We start from the raw sequence: 17349 nt of genomic DNA, 5'->3' as shown, positions 1-17349 counted from the left end.
TAAACACAAACACATACCTGCAGAAGTATGCACAAGTACACACAAGTACACCCTTTCATACCCGAGTTGTTTCCAAATTGCGGCTAGAATGCCACTGAAATGGGACTGCAGTTCAAAACCTAGCACCTATGTTTCAAGTGCATCTCAAGCAAACACTTATGATCAGTTAGGATTTTAAAAGCAAATAGGTGTACAATTTGAGGATTTCTGACTTTTTGCAACTCCTGGTAGTTATTAGTTATATTATTTTTACCTTGAATTTGACTGTAAGCAACTGCAACTAAATACTTTCCCTGAGGGGATCAATAAAGTATTCTGATTCTGAATTATGGTGCAGACAGCAGTGCATTATGCTAGGTCTGGGTGACTATGCAACTGTGAAGTCCTTTGAATTGTTAGTGTGATGAAGGGCTGTATAACCAACAAAGGATTCATCGTCTGTCTGTGTATGATCGATGCAGCTTTGATTGTGTCATTCGTTTCCTTACCCAATCATGACCCAGAACCAATGTATTAACTCTAAAATAACCTTACACTTAACTCAACCCCACCTTTAACTAACAGTAACTTTACATAAAGCCCTAACCCTTAAAGAAGTGAGGGCTGCTCAACATGACCTAATTTCACAAAAACATACCTTGACAGGAGGTCCAAAACTCACACTGCTTTTCACAAAGACAGTAGTATAAACACACACACACACACACACACACTTTTGGGTGGGTACATTTTGCCTTCCTCTCTTTCTTTCATAAAAGGTACACAATACTCTACCCCTCTTAAAGTGCTCATATTATGCTCATTTTCAGGTTCATAATTGTATTTAGAGGTTGTACCGGAATAGTTAATAATAATGGTTTAATTTTCAAAAAACACCATATTTTTGTTGTACTGCACATTGCTGCAGCTCCTCTTTTCACCCTGTGTGTTGAGCTCTCTGTTTTAGCTACAGAGTGAGGCATCGCACTTCTGTTCCATCTTTGTTGGGAGTCGCACATGCGCAGTAGCTAGGTAAGCACTGCTAGCTAGTCAGCTGCAGAGTATGAGGGCGTGCCATGCTAGCAGCTAAGCGAGCATTATAACGTGTGTTACAAAGTGACGCACGTTTGTCACGGAAATAAAGGCTGGACTACAATAGAGCTGTTTGGAGCAGTTTGTGAACAGTGTTTTCTGTTGGAGATGGTAAGTCCCTTTGCAGTGGACTTTTGGCTTTTTCACTTTGTAAACCTATAATGTGCACTATATATATATATATATATATCACAATAAAGGAAAGGAAAAAAGCCAAAAAGCATAATATGAGCACTTTAATATATTCATGTTTACTCCTTGGTTACCTGGCAGCTTTCCTTTGGAGAAGGCCTCGGAATCCAGTTGGTACGTGTCCTGAAGACGCATCAATGCCTTGGCTGCACCCGTCTCATCCTCTGCATCTGGGAAGTACTGTCTGTGTATGGACATGTTGGAAATGAATCCTGGAAAGAAAGTAAGAAATAGTTATGTTGGGAAGGTCAGGATGGAAGTCAATTAATGACCAAATTAATCCAAGGATGACACCCATAATGTTAATGATCTACTTTGCAATACCTCAGCAACGTAAAGCTAAAACTATTTACAGTATAGTAAACTACTGGCCCTAAATACAAAACACTCAAATGTTCATACTTTTTAAATCATCAAAAGTCAGTTTTGCTACTTTGTATCACCCACAAAACAACAGTGATTACATGGACAGCCAGTTAAATCTTGAGTTAAGCACCCGAAGCCACGTTTAAATATAATGCACGCACCCAAAAGGGTCTTGGAAGGTGTGATTGTTCTTAATGGAAACACACATGATGGGCGAACATGCAAAACATTAAACTCCTTTGACGGATTTTATTTAAAACCGTTAGCGGTCAATTGAGTTCATTTTCCTTTTACATCAAAGTGAAATATAACTAGTATTGATTTACAATGAAACTGCAAATCACCCCCTTCTTCTGAGCGGCTTTTGCGTTTTGTTTATCTTTCTTTTCCTCCTCTCTCTCTCTCTCTCTCTCTGTGTTAGCAGCAAAAGTTAGTAATGAAAACAAAAGTAACAGTGGCTATTGCCAATGTCTTTGATGTATTTAGGCTTATAATCCACAGTCAGTTCAAACATTCCTGACTTTCTGTAAATACTTTCTTTCAATCAGAGCCCCTGTCTTCACTCAGATGCCCCAATATTATCCTTCTCATACTGCCTATACCAGTCAACCAAATTTAGTTTAGTGTCTTCACTGTCTTGTGTGGGGCTATTGACGACTATTAACAAGTATTGGAGAAATATTATAATTTGTGGTCCTCCATATTCCCCTTATTTCATTACTACATTTCTGATATCTCCATCTGCTGCTTAGTAAATTGTGAGAAATGATAAAAGAAACTCTTATGAGGGCTGATGTGACGTTCTCATTAAATGTTCTATGATTTGTACAAGCTCTGTAGTATTCAGCAGAGGCACCTGTAATCTAGATGTATGAGCCTATATCATAAATCATGTATGATTGGCTAAGGTCCAAATTCTCTCTTTTTTTTCAGTGTCAATTTTTCTTTCAACATGCTTTATTGACATTGCATGTGAACACATCTGTGTTGCCAAAGCATAAAGAATAAAAGTACATTAAAAAACTAAATCAAAATACTGTATGTCTTCCATCTCTTACTGACTAATGGCCACATATACAGATTTACAGGTATGACACACTATTCATGCTCATGCTATCCGCCTCACACACACACACTTTCAGGTCCAGACACACACCCAAACAAAGGGAGAACATGGCCAAAATATACAGAGATGAGGAACAGCTGTACATAGCAAAACATGTCTCTGTTCTCTCTCTGTTCATTGGGGGAGCAGAGTAGTTGACCAGAGCAGTTAAGCAGAAATTTCCACACTGCAGTCCAAGCTGTAATCACTCTGCTCACATCCACTCTTGATTTTATAGTTGCTGCTTGCTCTCTGCATGTGCTAAGAGAAGCCCCATAGAAAAGTGGTAAATGCTGCCCTTCAGGTAGAGATATGTGTATGAATGCAATGCCTACAATGTCAATGTAAAAGGCAGGAATGAACAAATGCAGTTTTGGCCAAGGCAGCATAAAAGACATAGCTGATCTGTTTAAAATAGTTTTTACTAAAGCAAAATCTACAATTATTTCCAGATGTATCACTAGTTATTGCAGAGAGAAAGGACAAACAGGAACTTGTCTGGATGAAAATAATATAACTTTCTTGGTACGCTTTGGTCTGAGCTGTCACACACAGCACAACAACTTGTTATCACAGTGAATGTCTGTATACTCTTGGTCAGGCAACAGGCCCATAGTTGTATGTGGCCAAAAAACAGACTCCAGATGGAATGGTTTTATAACCAAATCACACAGAGAACATCAATGCTCCACAGTCACACCACACTTTCCCAGCTCAACTCCTCCTCCCTTCCTTTCTTCCATTTTCCTTTGCCTTACCATCAGAGGGATTCTGAAGCACCAGAGTCTCCAATTCAGCCCACTCTGTGTTGAGTCTCTTCATCAGTTTGTAGGCGTTTACTGGGTGGGCCAGGTAGCCCTCTGGGTCAGAGGTGGACACTTTGGTCAGAGCATCAAGTTTAGTGGCCCAGCTAAGAGACAGACAGACAGACATACAGACTAAAAGCTCCAATACAGCTACATATTAAAATACATTGTACTCATTCTACACATTACCTCATATTGACTTAACCTGCAAAAGCGAGTGCCAATGTTCTTTTCTGTTGCTCTTTTTCAGTCACATGGAAAACTCTGGTAAAAATGTATTGACAAAAAAAGACTAAAGTTGTGTTACACTATGTTTTCCATGTACTGTACAAATTAAACAAAAACATTATGAACACAGTAGGGTAATATGAGCTAGGAAACACTGAGCACAGCATCCACAGTTCTAACCACTAAATGGTTAAAGGGCTGTTAATATTAACACATCTCTTTGTTGATAGAACAGATATAAATGTTTTCTTTACTTTTTGAGTGCTGTTGACGGTTGATGAAACAGATATTATTAATATTTATAATATGTGTCAGTACTATTAAGATGATTTTGACACATTAATCCACAAAGAGGGATATTTTTCAAGATCATTACCATGGTATCTCTGTTTACAGACATAACACAAATGAAGCCTAAAATGAACAGCAGTGAGGAGCAGCCTGTCAACGCCACAGAGACACTAACGAGTCATTATTATGGTCAGTGGTGGAAGAAGTACTCAGTACCAATCCAGGATTATAAAAATACTCCATTACAAGTTAAAAGTCTAAATTGACATTTACACACAGTAGGATAGTTTAGTCCAGTGGTTCCCAATCGTGGGGTTGGGCCCCTCCAGAAGGTCACAAGATAAATCTGAGGGGTCGGGAGATAAGTAATGGATTAAGAAAGAAGAAGCTTATTAGCTGTATTTGACTTTTTCTGACTTTCCTCTAATCTTTGCTTTTTTGTGATATAATGGATAATTTTACCTCTTTGGGCTTCAAACAGTTACTTCAAGCTATAGTGCGTATAGTTTCGGTCGCCCCCAATGGGAATTCTTAGTAATGACAACAACACTGTCGGAGCATCCACATGATGTAAGCCTTCAGTGATCGCACCCCCCACCCCTCCTCGACGCAGTTGCTAACACGGAGGATTAATTAATTTACATGATGAACTCTTCAGAAGAGGTAATTATCTTATAATGTGTATGTCCTCTTTGGCTCCAAAGCTGAACGCTGCCGTTGTCCTTTTTCAGCGGTGACATAAAACGCAGCTTCTGCTCGCGAAACTCAAAGGACGGCACTATTTTGTAAACCTAGCCATACTGAGAAATACAGAGAGAGTTTTGTGGAGCTGGTAGGCTTAATTAGCTTTGTACCAACTCATTTGACAATGGCTTGAATGAAACGGACATTTATTAATATAAAATAGTTGTGCACTATAGCTTTAAATTAAACAATCTGAGAAGTCTACAAGGGAAAGGTCTCTCTGGCGGAACTCCTAACAAATCATTTTTTGTAAGGGGTCACAAACGAAAAAGTTTGGAAACCACTGGTTCCCTCTGAAATGTAGTAGTGATGTAGAAGCATAAAAAAGCATACAATGATAATACAATTTAAGAAAAGTAAAACTATCTCAAAATTGTACTCAAGTACAGTACTTGAAGTACTTATTACACAGTTGGATTGTTATTAAGTCACAAGGTTCGAATGTACCTTTTGACAGCAGCAAGCTTGGACTCTTCTGCTTGAATGTATTCCCTCAGAGACTGGACCAACTCTTTTTCTGTGTAGATCAGGTCCGTCATTTGGCCTGCAGAGAGAGACGGATGCTGAATATGAGTGAGAGGTGTGTCTAAAGATAAAATCAGCATCACCTTTCTCTCTTAAAAGATGTGTCGCCTATTCATTTCCTAAGTCAAAGTGTCAAAAAATGATTTATTTAATTGTATTTATTTAGTATTTCCTAGATGAATGTTCTCTATTTCTAATTTAAAAACTCCATCAAGCAATATTTAATAACATTTAACATTTCATAACATTTAATCAAAAAACGTCCTGTAATGTGAGAGAGTTGCTTCTACTAACAATCCCAGTGAGAACCTTTAGGTCGGTTGTGATTTTCTGGTCGACTGATAAAATGTATTTCTGGTAACACTGCTCGGACTCACACTGAGGTCAAAAGAGTCCTCAGCCACAAACTGTGGGGCTTTGATTGTGTAGAATTACTCAGCAAACTACAGCGTGGCGTTCATCCATGAGTCTTTTAGAGGATAGTTGGGGTGTAGCGTGCATCTTAAAAGATTCCATGGAAACATTCAACCATGATAAAATCACATTGGTTACCAGGGAAGATGAATAATCAAACACTTTCATTGTTTCTGCATGCAACCAGCACAACTGACCAGCCAAGTGCAGTAAATCAAGGTGATTTAAGTGACTGTTTAACTCCTCCTGAGTGCTATGATGCATACTCTGATCTTCTTCTCACATATTAGATGAAGAAGGGTAAATTGCACAAAGGAAAACGTTTAGGGTTTTTTTTTTTGCAGAGAATTTGTAGTTGTTTCTTTTAAAGTGGGGTCAGGAGATCTTAATTTCATCTGCATAAATCATGCTGACTGTGACACTGTGCAGAAAACCTTTTTTTTTCCCCCTTTCTTTTTTACAATTTCTATTTAAGTAATAGGTGGACCACAATTATTTCTGTTAAAAGTTATTCAGGCTGCCTCAAAAAACTAATTTAACTGGCCTGATTTAACCACTTCCTCCATCTAAAACCTTTTTTTTATGGCAAAGAAAAGCATTCCTGAGCGCAAACTCTGCTCCCTTCTATCTATGTGGCACTCTGCTGATGTTCCTATTTAGGGGTATTACCACAGATAGTAACAGTAAAAATAGCTTTAAATTTTCTGATTATGAATATTAGAAAGCCTAGTTAAAAGGTACCCTGTGGAGTTTAAGACCTCTAGTAGCGTTATGGAGCAATTTTTTTCATCTGTGCACAGGCCAAGGACCAATGTGACACGATACACAGTCCTGCCAATGGTAATGCACCAAGAAACGCTGCAATGCGCCAAAAAAGCAAGCTAGTAAACATGGCTGTAAACAATGCTGGATTTAAAATACCATTTTGCAACATTTGCAAATGTTTAAGAGGAAATAAATGCATTCAAGGTATGTGTTACACCTCAAGGATACTCAATTAGTTTTGGTGAATGTAAATACAACTTTTGTTTGTTTACAAGAAACTTCCACATGACACCTTTAAGTAGTGCAAGGGATAGATCAATAATGCCATGCTGACAGATGCTTGGTTTTATTGTGGCCAAAGGTGCAATGTTTGGATTATGAGTAAAGCACAGTCAGTCAAGTCACAAATCAGTAGACGGGCCTGCCTTCAATCAGGAATAATATTCTTAAAATAGCGCTAAGCTCTTTGTCCTGAGGTGTATTACATATAAAATGTGACGCGCAAGCTGCAAGGTCTGCAGTAAATTGCAATTTCAAATTCCCCATTTACATTCATTCAGTTATAGGCCAAAATGTGTCTACCTTGATTATAGCGACCCATAAGGGATCTCAAGTTTTGCGTTGATGGAAAAAAGTTCACCTAGCTCTTTAAACCTACTTATGGAAGTGAAGATCTCTGCCTGTGTTGTCCAGCAGCAGCAGCAGCAGAGCAGAGCCCAGAGGATGAAAGACAGGATCTTCCTCATTCTGTCTCTTTCAATAACCTGCAAGGACAAACAGAATCACATCATGTCACATTAGTGTTATAAAATCTTAGCCTATTTTCATGCAATGCCTGCAAAACATTTTTTTTTTTACCCTTTGCTGTCTGTATAAATCTATGGATAAAGTTTTGCATGTTGTCCTACTAGTCGCCATCACCATTTAACACAAGCTGTGGAAAATCCAGCTGTTCTCCTCTTTAATATTCCGTCCATCCATATAATTGCCAATGTGCTTTGTTTTCATATTGGCCATGAAAAACTGGCAAACTGTATTTTGATTACAAAATGACCTTCTTATTCTTGAACCACAAATATAAATATCCTTGCAGTTTGCATTACCCTTAGTCAACAGTTTATGCAGTGATGGTGTGTTTCCGTACTTAATTAGATGACGGTCTAACAATATTCAAAGTTTCCAGTATGTTTCCTATAAATGAGTCACTAATCCTGCTGGGAGGCATCATGTCATAATAGCCTCTATGCCCAGTTCTCATTAGGAGAGAATAAGGAAGGACAATGTGGAAAAAGAATAGTGTTTCTAACATTGTTTCTACAAAATAAGCACACACAGCCATAGGAACTAAATATTATTATATAAAGTCCAGGTAAGGTCTTGTGTACGTTAAAGTCAATTTTCCTTTTCTTTGTTTTACTCTGTTCAACATGGCCATTGGCCACCAGATGGCTAATTAAAAATGTTGATGACTAGGGCCATGACTAAATAAAGCTCAGACAACGTCCTTTGTAATAGAATTATAAACCAAAGCTTGTTTAAACTCTCAAGTAACTCACTTTCAAAATGGTAACATCAAATCAAGTACGTGTTATGTCCTTCACATGCTTAACAGGAATTGTAAGATTTATTTTAATAGAGCTACAATGAATAAATTGCCAATAAATATTTTTTTGGGGCCACATGATGGGGCAGTGGAAACACGTGTGAACACAACATTGACATATTGTCATTTTTTAAGTTGATATAGCGAATCTGTTAGTTACCTATTTAAACATCCAGTATTTACGGGGCAACATTATCGCTCAACTGGAGTTGTGTTTCTGGCCACCGGACAAATCTAAGTCCAATATTCACTCTTCTTTTAGCTCTGTTTTTGGTCTCTACAAACTCCTGGGGAAAATATTTCTCTCTTCAGCTACTAAAGTGCTCCACTTTGTTAACCAGGTAGTCATTAACTGTGTCTGTCTGCTGTTTGGTGCCGGGCAGGTAGTGTAAAATACCAAGCAAACACTAAAAATTACATTAGATTGTTTTTTGTTTTTTTTAAAGCACTACAAACAGCTGTGTGAAGCAATTGTTTCAAGGTGTATTATGGTTTTCTTGACAGAAGTTGCCACATTTCCTTCAGTATTATTTGAAAATATATAGTAGTGATATCTTGGGCCAAAGCAAGCAACATGAGCTGTGTGGACTTTCAGCTGCTGTAGAGCCAACAACAGAGCTGAATTGACAAGCAGAACTAAACAATGACGTATCACCTAGCTAGGCCTGTAACAATTATTACATAATTGTCTAATCACAATTTCTTTTACATAATTGTTATTTCTTTGTTTAACCACAATTAATTGCTAACATTAGCTAAGGTCCTAGGGGGTATGACTGTTGTGGTAATTGTCAGTTTTATGTTCATTTAAGAAAAAAATACAATTTCTTTTATGATAATAAAAGAGGCGTGGTTTACTTCATAGGCTGTGTATTTGTGATACATTATCTGGGTCACATAACGGTGATATAACCAAAAGATGTATCCTGAAATTCATTCAAATATAAATATTTTTTAAATTTGACTGAAAGGGACGATTATATTGTTGATCGCAATTATTTCTGACACAATTAATTGTACAGCAAAATTTGGAATTGTTACAGCTCTACGCCTAGCAGAAAGTCTCTGTTCACGGTCCAGCACTGAGATGCTTGTTTGTGATCTTAGGTGAAAAGTGACACTGCTCCACTTTCTCCTCATGGATTTAGTCTAATTCAGGTTTACCACATCACTTCTCAGTGATGACTGTTTACCATTATCTGTGTAAAACATGCACGTGCACATACATCCATACTTCCAAATGTAAGCACACATGCGCACACACACACACACACATTTCCGTCTGCACTACTATCTAATCAAAGGCTTAGAGAGACAAAGGTTCTGAAGCATGGCACCTTAATAGTTATTGTGGTGATAACTTGAAGAGAAATCTCCTCCAGGTGAAAAAGAAATCATTTCACTTACATGACTAGTGCAATATCCAAATCGCAAGGGGGCACAATATTTGTTAATGGCAAAATAATGTGTCAAACCATTCTGAATTAAGTATTGTGGTGCTGCAGAGACTTCCCGGCCTACACATCGTATCCTACAGACGAAAAAAATCTTTGTTTGGTACACGTCCTCGCAAAAATCACACTATAATCATTTTAATTTCTTTCGTTGTTAATAATTTCCAGTGAAAATGAGAATAATGATACAAAAACGATCATTCCCTCCAATATCGTGAATCATATCGTAATATTAGATATTTTCCTCATATCGTGCAGCCCTAATGAGCAGCTGACAAGACAGCGAGAGAGAGAGAGCGAGAGAGAGATTATGATCTGTTGTTACACAGATGACTAAAATGTAATGAAAGGTTAAATTAATTTAAATTGCAGGCTAAATGCACTGTGTTTTGGGTTCGGTCCTATATTTGGGTAGGATCGTGTTCTCACCTAAAGTGACCCAGACTCTAGTGCACTGAACTGAAACCCCCGTTTTTAACCAGACCAAAGTGTGCTTGTTTGGTACTCACCAGGGTTTGCATGAGCTTTCACACCACTCCAAACAAACAAATTGCTCCAGCGTTCAGTTAATACAAACCAAACAGCTCAGGTGTGAAAGCACCCAAAGGCACCAGTATAATGTCCATCAGGGAGTAAGCCATCCAACACCTACAACATATTTTCAGGACAAAATGTCCAAGAAAACACTGATAATGGCACAATCGGTGTTTGATGGATCCTTTGTGAAATCCTTTGTAAAACAAACATTATGGAAGGTAGAATTTGGCTTACTTGAGACAAATGGATCCTCTTAATGAGGCAGACATCGAGACAGTCATGCCATATGGTACTGACCAACAGTAGGTGTTATTGGTGAAGGGCTGTAAAACGGCTTTAAAACATAATACAAGTCACTGTGAATTCTAATTTCGCTTTCACAAATGTTTCAAACCTGCATGCCTCCAAATTAACTGATAAGAGAGTCCTTAGCTTAAGTTTTGTTTGTAATAACTGCCTGATAAAGCTTAAGAAGGAATAGAAAACTGCTGATAACTTCACCAACATTATGATCAACTTGCTGATGAAAACGATTTTGGTAAAAATAAAAAGGACTTTTACGCTTTTACCCAGTTTTAGCATTTATAATTACAGTTATTTGACTGGAATGTACCACACTGGGTGTAAGTGTATAGGTCAGTGTCTGTATAACAAACATTTCAGAGAGGACTGGACCAAAGCATATTACTTTTATCGACATAGATTTCTGTCTGTGTTATGTAGAAGAGCTGCAGAGCTGTCCTAACTTGTTGGGAGTTGCAAGCAGGTGGGGAACGATAGGACAGACAGGCTTACTTACTCCTCAAATGTGGAAATAAAGAATGCTACATTTAAAATAAAATCAAGCTTCTTTAAACATATTGAATGGATTTAAGCTTTTTTTTGACTGATAATGTCTGGGATAATCCTTGTATATACAGAACTATGCCTGCTTCTCAAAATATTTGCATATTACACAGAATTTAAGAAAAAAATAGTATAATGCTGTAAGACAATACAGCTACAAAATGGAACATGATTATTTAAAAGACTGAACACATATTGGTTATGCATGGTCCTTGTGATCAGTTGGCTTGGGTGCAGTGGTGGGATGTAACTAAGTACATTTACTCAAGTACTGTACTTAGCTACAAATTTGAGGTACTTGAGTATTTTCTTTTCATGTCATTTTCTACTTCTACTTCGCTACATTTCAGAGAGAAATATTGTACTTTTTACTCCATTACAATAATCGGACAGCTTTAGTTACTAGTTACTTTACACATTAAGATTTTTGCACAAAAAAAAAAAAATGCCGTTTTATTGTTCATTATAAATTAAACTACTGTAGGATATATTTTCGTGAGAATAAAGTGAGAGGCTTTAAAGTTCATGAGCTGACCTTGTCGTTTCTGCTTCTCTGGGTTATGAGAGGCCATCTGGTCTTTTAAAGTGATAAGATATTATAAAGGGAGTGCGGGATATTGGCACTACCCACCGAACAGTTTTAACTGCTCTTATTTTAACATAAATACCAATAAAAATGACAAAAAGTATTTTTAATAGAACATTTATTGTAAAAAGAACCTTATTAGAACATTAACATCTACAACATGTGTGTGTCTCCAGAATATAGTCCCGAGCCTCTATCGCTGTCATTCGCCTCTTCATGTTGTTTGCAGAGTGAAATGAGGGCAAAGCAACATAAAAACTGCTTATATAGAGTCTGTCAGTAGATATGATGTTGTTCTGGTGAAGAGAGGGGCACATAGCACGAGAAAGAAGTAGATATTGATACATTGTTTGATTTGGAATGTTCTTCTCGTGGGGGGAGGGGCACACAAGCACGGGAAAGAAGTGGGTTCCCATAATTTACACTAAACTGCTTTAGGAAAGGTGTGTTCCATGTGAGGGAAGGACATGTGAAGAGGAGTAGTAGAAGGAGTATGTGAAAGAGATGGGTTCCTATAATTTACACAAGATTAATTTGTTTGGCAGGTGTGGTTTACATTGGGGGAGAAGTATATTAGTTCAACACTGGCCTCCCATAATTTACTTTAAGCTCTCTTGTGGAAAGTATGATTCATGTGTAGAATAGGCACACAAGCACAGGAAAGTTGTAGGAGTGTGTGTATGGAGATGTCTTTCATCTCCTGGTTGAAAATTATACTCTTTCCCATTCATTTCCTACGGTGGACATTTTTAATCGTAAACGAAAACATTTTGAATAACAACAAGTTGAATAAATCACTAAAAATTCAAAGAAAGTAGTCACAATGAATTTGATGTGTTCAAATGCCTTTTGTGAAGGATATCATAAGGTCTTGAGGCAATCTGATGAAAAATGCCATATTTATGGTACAGGGAATGTGTAAATCGGTCATTTTTGACCGGAACAGTGTTAGAAGGTTAAGTAAAAGATCACAATACTTCTTCCACCACTGCTTGGGTGCACATGGCGATTGGACGGTCCTGGACCATAAAAAGCATACCAACATCAGTGCAAAAGCACTGCCCTAATTATTTGGGCTGCAAAAACACTATTTTCAGCCTTAACCTGTATGCAAGTGATGCTTATTACTATAGATCTAAACTACAAATGAAAGATCCAAATCTCTCTCCGTGTAATCTACAGCCTGTGCCATTGCTTAGCCCAAACACAGCCTTGCCTGTTGTTGCAGGCTGTAACACCCATGTCACATTCCTGGAAAGAGGCCTGTTAGATTCATTACCCTACGTTCCCGGCTCCTCCTGACCCTCGCCTGGCATTTCTGGCAAATGTAGGGAATAGCACTGAGGACAGGACAGGATGTGATACGACAGGTCATGAGAGGACAGGACCAGGCGCTGTATTTTGAATATAGACCCACAGTGCACCATGTCTTGCTCTGCTGCAGACCTGTGTTCTATGTATTGTATAAAGATGTCAGGCTACAATAATCCATCTACCCTTTCCTAAAAATAAAACAATGGAGGTCAGCAAAAAGTATCAAAATTTAAGATAACACAAACTGCTGGATGAAAAACGGTGTTCTTGCTCATCCAATCTCCAATCTTGGTGCGTAATGACACACTGGAAATCAAACTTTTTCCGTTTTACATGGAGGTGTGGCTCCAGATGAGAGATAAGAAACCACAATTACACTCTCTCTGGCAAAGCAGGCAGGAGGATTCAAGGTCTGCAATGGGGCAGGGGTTACTTAGGAGGAAACGTGTTCTAAGACAGTAACATTCCCAACATCTGTAGTTGTTCTGTTCTTCTTTCCTGCTTCGTTCCTTACTTGACATCAAATCCACGGAGAAAAAACCTGGCTGGAACGAGCAGCAGCTGTCCTGGGTCACACAAGTGCCAACTGAGGAAGTTATTAAAATACTCTTATTCCATTTTGAGGGGAAGCACATTAAATCATAGATCAAGAGGAATCATCCTTATTTCCTGGAGAGTATAAAAAATATGATTTCATAGCAAATGCAAACAAGAGCAAAGCCAAAAAGCAGAAAGTACTGGGGCTGATGTGAGTAAGAGAGCGTTGTCATGACAACTGAGGAAAATTGTTCAATACTGTTGTAAAACACCTATTTAAGACTTTTTAAAGCCTTGAATAATTGTAGGAAATGTGTTGTACAAACATTACTTGGCTTTCAAAGTCATATCTACAGAATATATTTGCTTGCAGAGGTATCATCATAGCAGTTCCCATCTTCACTACATTTTGGCAGTGAAAACCAAATTCCAGTATTTTGATAAAACTAGCTGGGAGTAAGAAAGCAGTCATCTATGTGACTAAAGAATGGGAGTTGCATGCCGGAAAACTGATAAGCTAGACAAGATGCTCGCCAACTCTCTCCACTGTGTAGGCTGTAAATGGTGTACTGAGATAAACACGAAATGGTAGATGCTTAACAGCTGTTTTTCTGACTGTTGTTAATCAGTAAATAGGACTGGCATGTACCCCCCACTCACAGGCATAGACAAAAGACGGGCATGCTAACACACGTGCAGACTACTGAAACATGCATTATATAATGTGCCACATAGGTGCACACACAGTATCCACAGGCTGTGAACATGCTCAAACAATCCTTGCCTGTCAGACTCAGGGAGATTTAACTTGCTTGTCATTGGTGTTGCTCCAGGAATTTCATTTTACAGTGGGTAGAACAAGAACAGCTCCTCTTCAATTAGACTATACTTAACTTAGATTAACATAAATCTGTTACAGATCATGTGACATTCAAGATCTTATTTGCGAAGACAACAGCTGTCCTGGATGGTTGGTCTCTGCTGAGTATCGGTATTAACCACCAGATGCATTCTAAGCACGGTCCAATCTCTGTTTAGGCAGAGTCAAACTAAGTGCACAACTTCGACTTTCACTTCCACTAAACATCACAAAGGATGAATAATGAACATCATTTCTAGTTTTGTAGCAATTTCGCAACTTTACACAGCCAGCCAACAAAAGAAAGGCTGCTTACATTGGCATTTTAGTCTCAGAGACAATGGAAGTGAGCATTCCCAACATAGCTTAGCTGACCTGTGAGCTACACATCTAGTTTCGCCTTGGACAAAAGCATCAGCCAAATGAATGTAATGCAATGTAATATCAGGGAATGTAGAACATCTCTGAATAAAGCAAAGGGTTAAAAAGTGTTCGTCATGCAAGTGTGAAGCAAGACTGCTGCTAACCATATGTGGTTTACTTTAAAGCAAATTTGTTTCACATACAATGAGAGCAGAAAAAACCCATCTGCAGCCATATTGCAACTAAAAACAGGCTAGATCTATTTTACTTTAAGGGACAACCATTTCTTAATGTTCTTCGGTGCCCCGGAACGTGACTAAACACCCCAACGTGGCAGCTAGACGGAGTAGCACCAGTAATCTATTTCCTGATGCTGTGTTGTTTACAGACTCACATATTAGGGAATATGTCAGTTTACATAAGCAACACACACAGTTTTTTTATGTTCAAGAGTACACTAAAACACTGTTCACTTCTAAAAGCTTTTTCTGGTATGAAAACACTGAATGCTCATATCATATAAATAATGTTTAATAAACAAAGACACCAATGTTGTAATCAATATAAATCACCCAGGCATTTAGATAAGCATTGCTTCAAAATTTATGGTAAAAAGACACAACCAGACTTGGACACTGGCTGCTGCTTAGTAAAAGAAAATAGACATACTAGAAAAGGGGAGACCATCAGACAGAGACTCACATAAAAAAATAAAACAGTTCTCTTGTTTCAGCTGTATCTAGCAAGACATCATCATAAATTTACATGTCACCTGCCTTTCAGCCCAATTACTGCTGACAGATTAATGGCCTCCTTCCATTTGTTGCCTTCCATTTATACCAAATCTAATGGCTGCAACATCCAAGTATTGCCATTGTACTAGGCTATAAATAAAGCACTACAGGACATCATCAACCTGGCGTGCATATAACCCTTTATCCTGGGACTGCTTACAGTGATACTTTGTGCCAGACATTTGTAGCCAATGTCTTTCCTTTTGGAGCATTTTTTTTTTTTATCCACATAGTTACCTTAGTGTACTCAATATCACCAGCAACATCTCTTTCCAAAGACCCCCATTAACTATGGATAATCCACAGTTCTCACTGTTGACACCCTTTTTATTGGGACTATCTGTTTTGTAGAAAGTAGTTCCAATACTTTTTTATTTTTGCTATGACTGAACAGACTCTTTAGGAAAAAAATACAGACTACACCTGGCTTTTTGTGAATTGTAGTTGGGTTCTAGTTGTCGAAAATGACTTTTCCAGCTGCATCTCGCCTTCAGAGCCCGGGTCTGCTCATCATCTTCAACTGGATGCTAGCCGTCCCTGTGACGTCAGCCAGTTGTTTCTAGAAATTCCCAACATTTGAGCTCTTTCGGGTCCGTGAATGTCCTTACAACCTGTGAAGTAGGCTACACGTGCAGACATGTATGTTTACTGCGCCAAAAGTGTGCGTAATAAACAACGAGATGTTCCGCCACAAAGTTCTCGCAAAGTTTCAAAACGTTCTCCCCTTTCCTTGCGTAACATTATAACACGACTGCTTCGCGGAGTCTTACAATAACAAACATGTCGGAAATAAACACATACCTAACGAAACGAATGAGCCGTTGTTACTTTACCTTGTCGGTACCACAAGGTCTTAAGTGTCTGGTATCACGAAAAAAAACCTGTTGGACCCAGTTATTGACAACCATCCCAGCATGTTCGCTAGGCACGCGAGTTAAACGATACCCCCTTCCGATGATGTAAAGAAGGGCTAATATACAATATTTAACGTTATCTTACCTTTATTCTCTAATGTCTTAAAGAGTAACGTCACACGTCTTTGGTATGTGGACGCAATTTCACTTGGCACCCCGGGGTTATGAGTAGTACAGAGAGGGGTAGCTACAGAGATCCGCTGCCACGTACAGAACCTCCTGGAGGGGTTGACCTTAATACTGCGATTAGACGCGCAGGGACATTCTTCTTCGAGTGTTATTGTGTTGCCCTTACGAACGCCTCGTAAGATCTGATTTCTGAGCTTTTTTACACAGTATAGGGGGTTAAAGTTCCTTTAGGTTTGTGCTATGCTGTAATTAAGAAGTCACAATAACAGGATACCAAGACCTGTTAAGGTTTTACAAGCCAGTGGTGAAAGAAGTAGGCTACTCGCAACCTTTAAAAATGCCACAGTGTAAAAATCCATTACAAGTCCTGCATTCAAAATGTTACTTAAGAAACAGTAGGCCTACAGCATTAAGCTATTGGAAGTTGTATCAAAAGTAAAAGTACTCATTACACAGAATTACCCCTTTCAGAATGTAAGGCTATATTACATAGGCTATCATATTATTGGATTATTTTTAATGTTTTACCTGGTTGTGGTGGGGCTATTTGAACTACTTAATATGCTATTGGGCAGTTTGTTCTATTTAAATGCACATTATTTGATTTGTTTTCCATGTACAATCTGAACCTGCAAAGAGCTAGTAAATAAAGCTGTCACACATTAAAAGGTTAAACATATTTCCCTCTGATATATAGGGAACTATTTAAACTTGTATTTAAGGTAGGCCAATCATCATTCAGGCTCCAAAAGTATTTATGGACTGACAAAAACCATAGTAACAACATTCTGAATATATTGAATTCAGAAAACAAAAGAATGGTAAGAGGACATTCAAACGCATTTGTGCATGTAGTACAATCTATGAGTACAATTCCATCTTTTAGGATAATTACGGTAATGCAAT

General features: G+C 38.2%; 1 protein-coding gene across 7 annotated transcripts in view; it reads right to left on the bottom strand.

The window, feature by feature from the left end:
- The window catches only part of LOC144527477 (prolyl 4-hydroxylase subunit alpha-2-like), a 33300-nt gene extending 16756 nt beyond the window's left edge, over positions 1-16544 (bottom strand). For 4 of the 7 annotated variants that reach the window (XM_078265518.1, XM_078265521.1, XM_078265520.1 and 1 more), the window contains exons 1-6: positions 16400-16544; positions 15824-16023; positions 7166-7271; positions 5251-5347; positions 3493-3644; positions 1338-1475 (exon numbers count right to left, since the gene is read on the bottom strand). In XM_078265518.1, coding sequence (XP_078121644.1) covers positions 1338-1475; positions 3493-3644; positions 5251-5347; positions 7166-7271; positions 15824-15883 — 553 coding nt within the window. In that variant the 5' untranslated portion in view covers positions 15884-16023; positions 16400-16544. Of the gene's footprint in view, positions 1-1337; positions 1476-3492; positions 3645-5250; positions 5348-7165; positions 7272-15818; positions 16024-16399 lie in introns of all 7 variants that reach the window. The other 3 variants (XM_078265523.1, XM_078265519.1, XM_078265522.1) reach the window with 3 other exon arrangements.
- Positions 16545-17349: the final 805 nt, after the last annotated feature.

This window comes from Sander vitreus, chromosome 13 (assembly GCF_031162955.1).
Source record: "Sander vitreus isolate 19-12246 chromosome 13, sanVit1, whole genome shotgun sequence".
Classification (NCBI taxonomy): domain Eukaryota; kingdom Metazoa; phylum Chordata; class Actinopteri; order Perciformes; family Percidae; genus Sander; species Sander vitreus.
The sequence above is the reverse complement of the archived record's forward strand: the minus strand, read 5'-3'. Positions and strand labels throughout refer to the sequence as shown.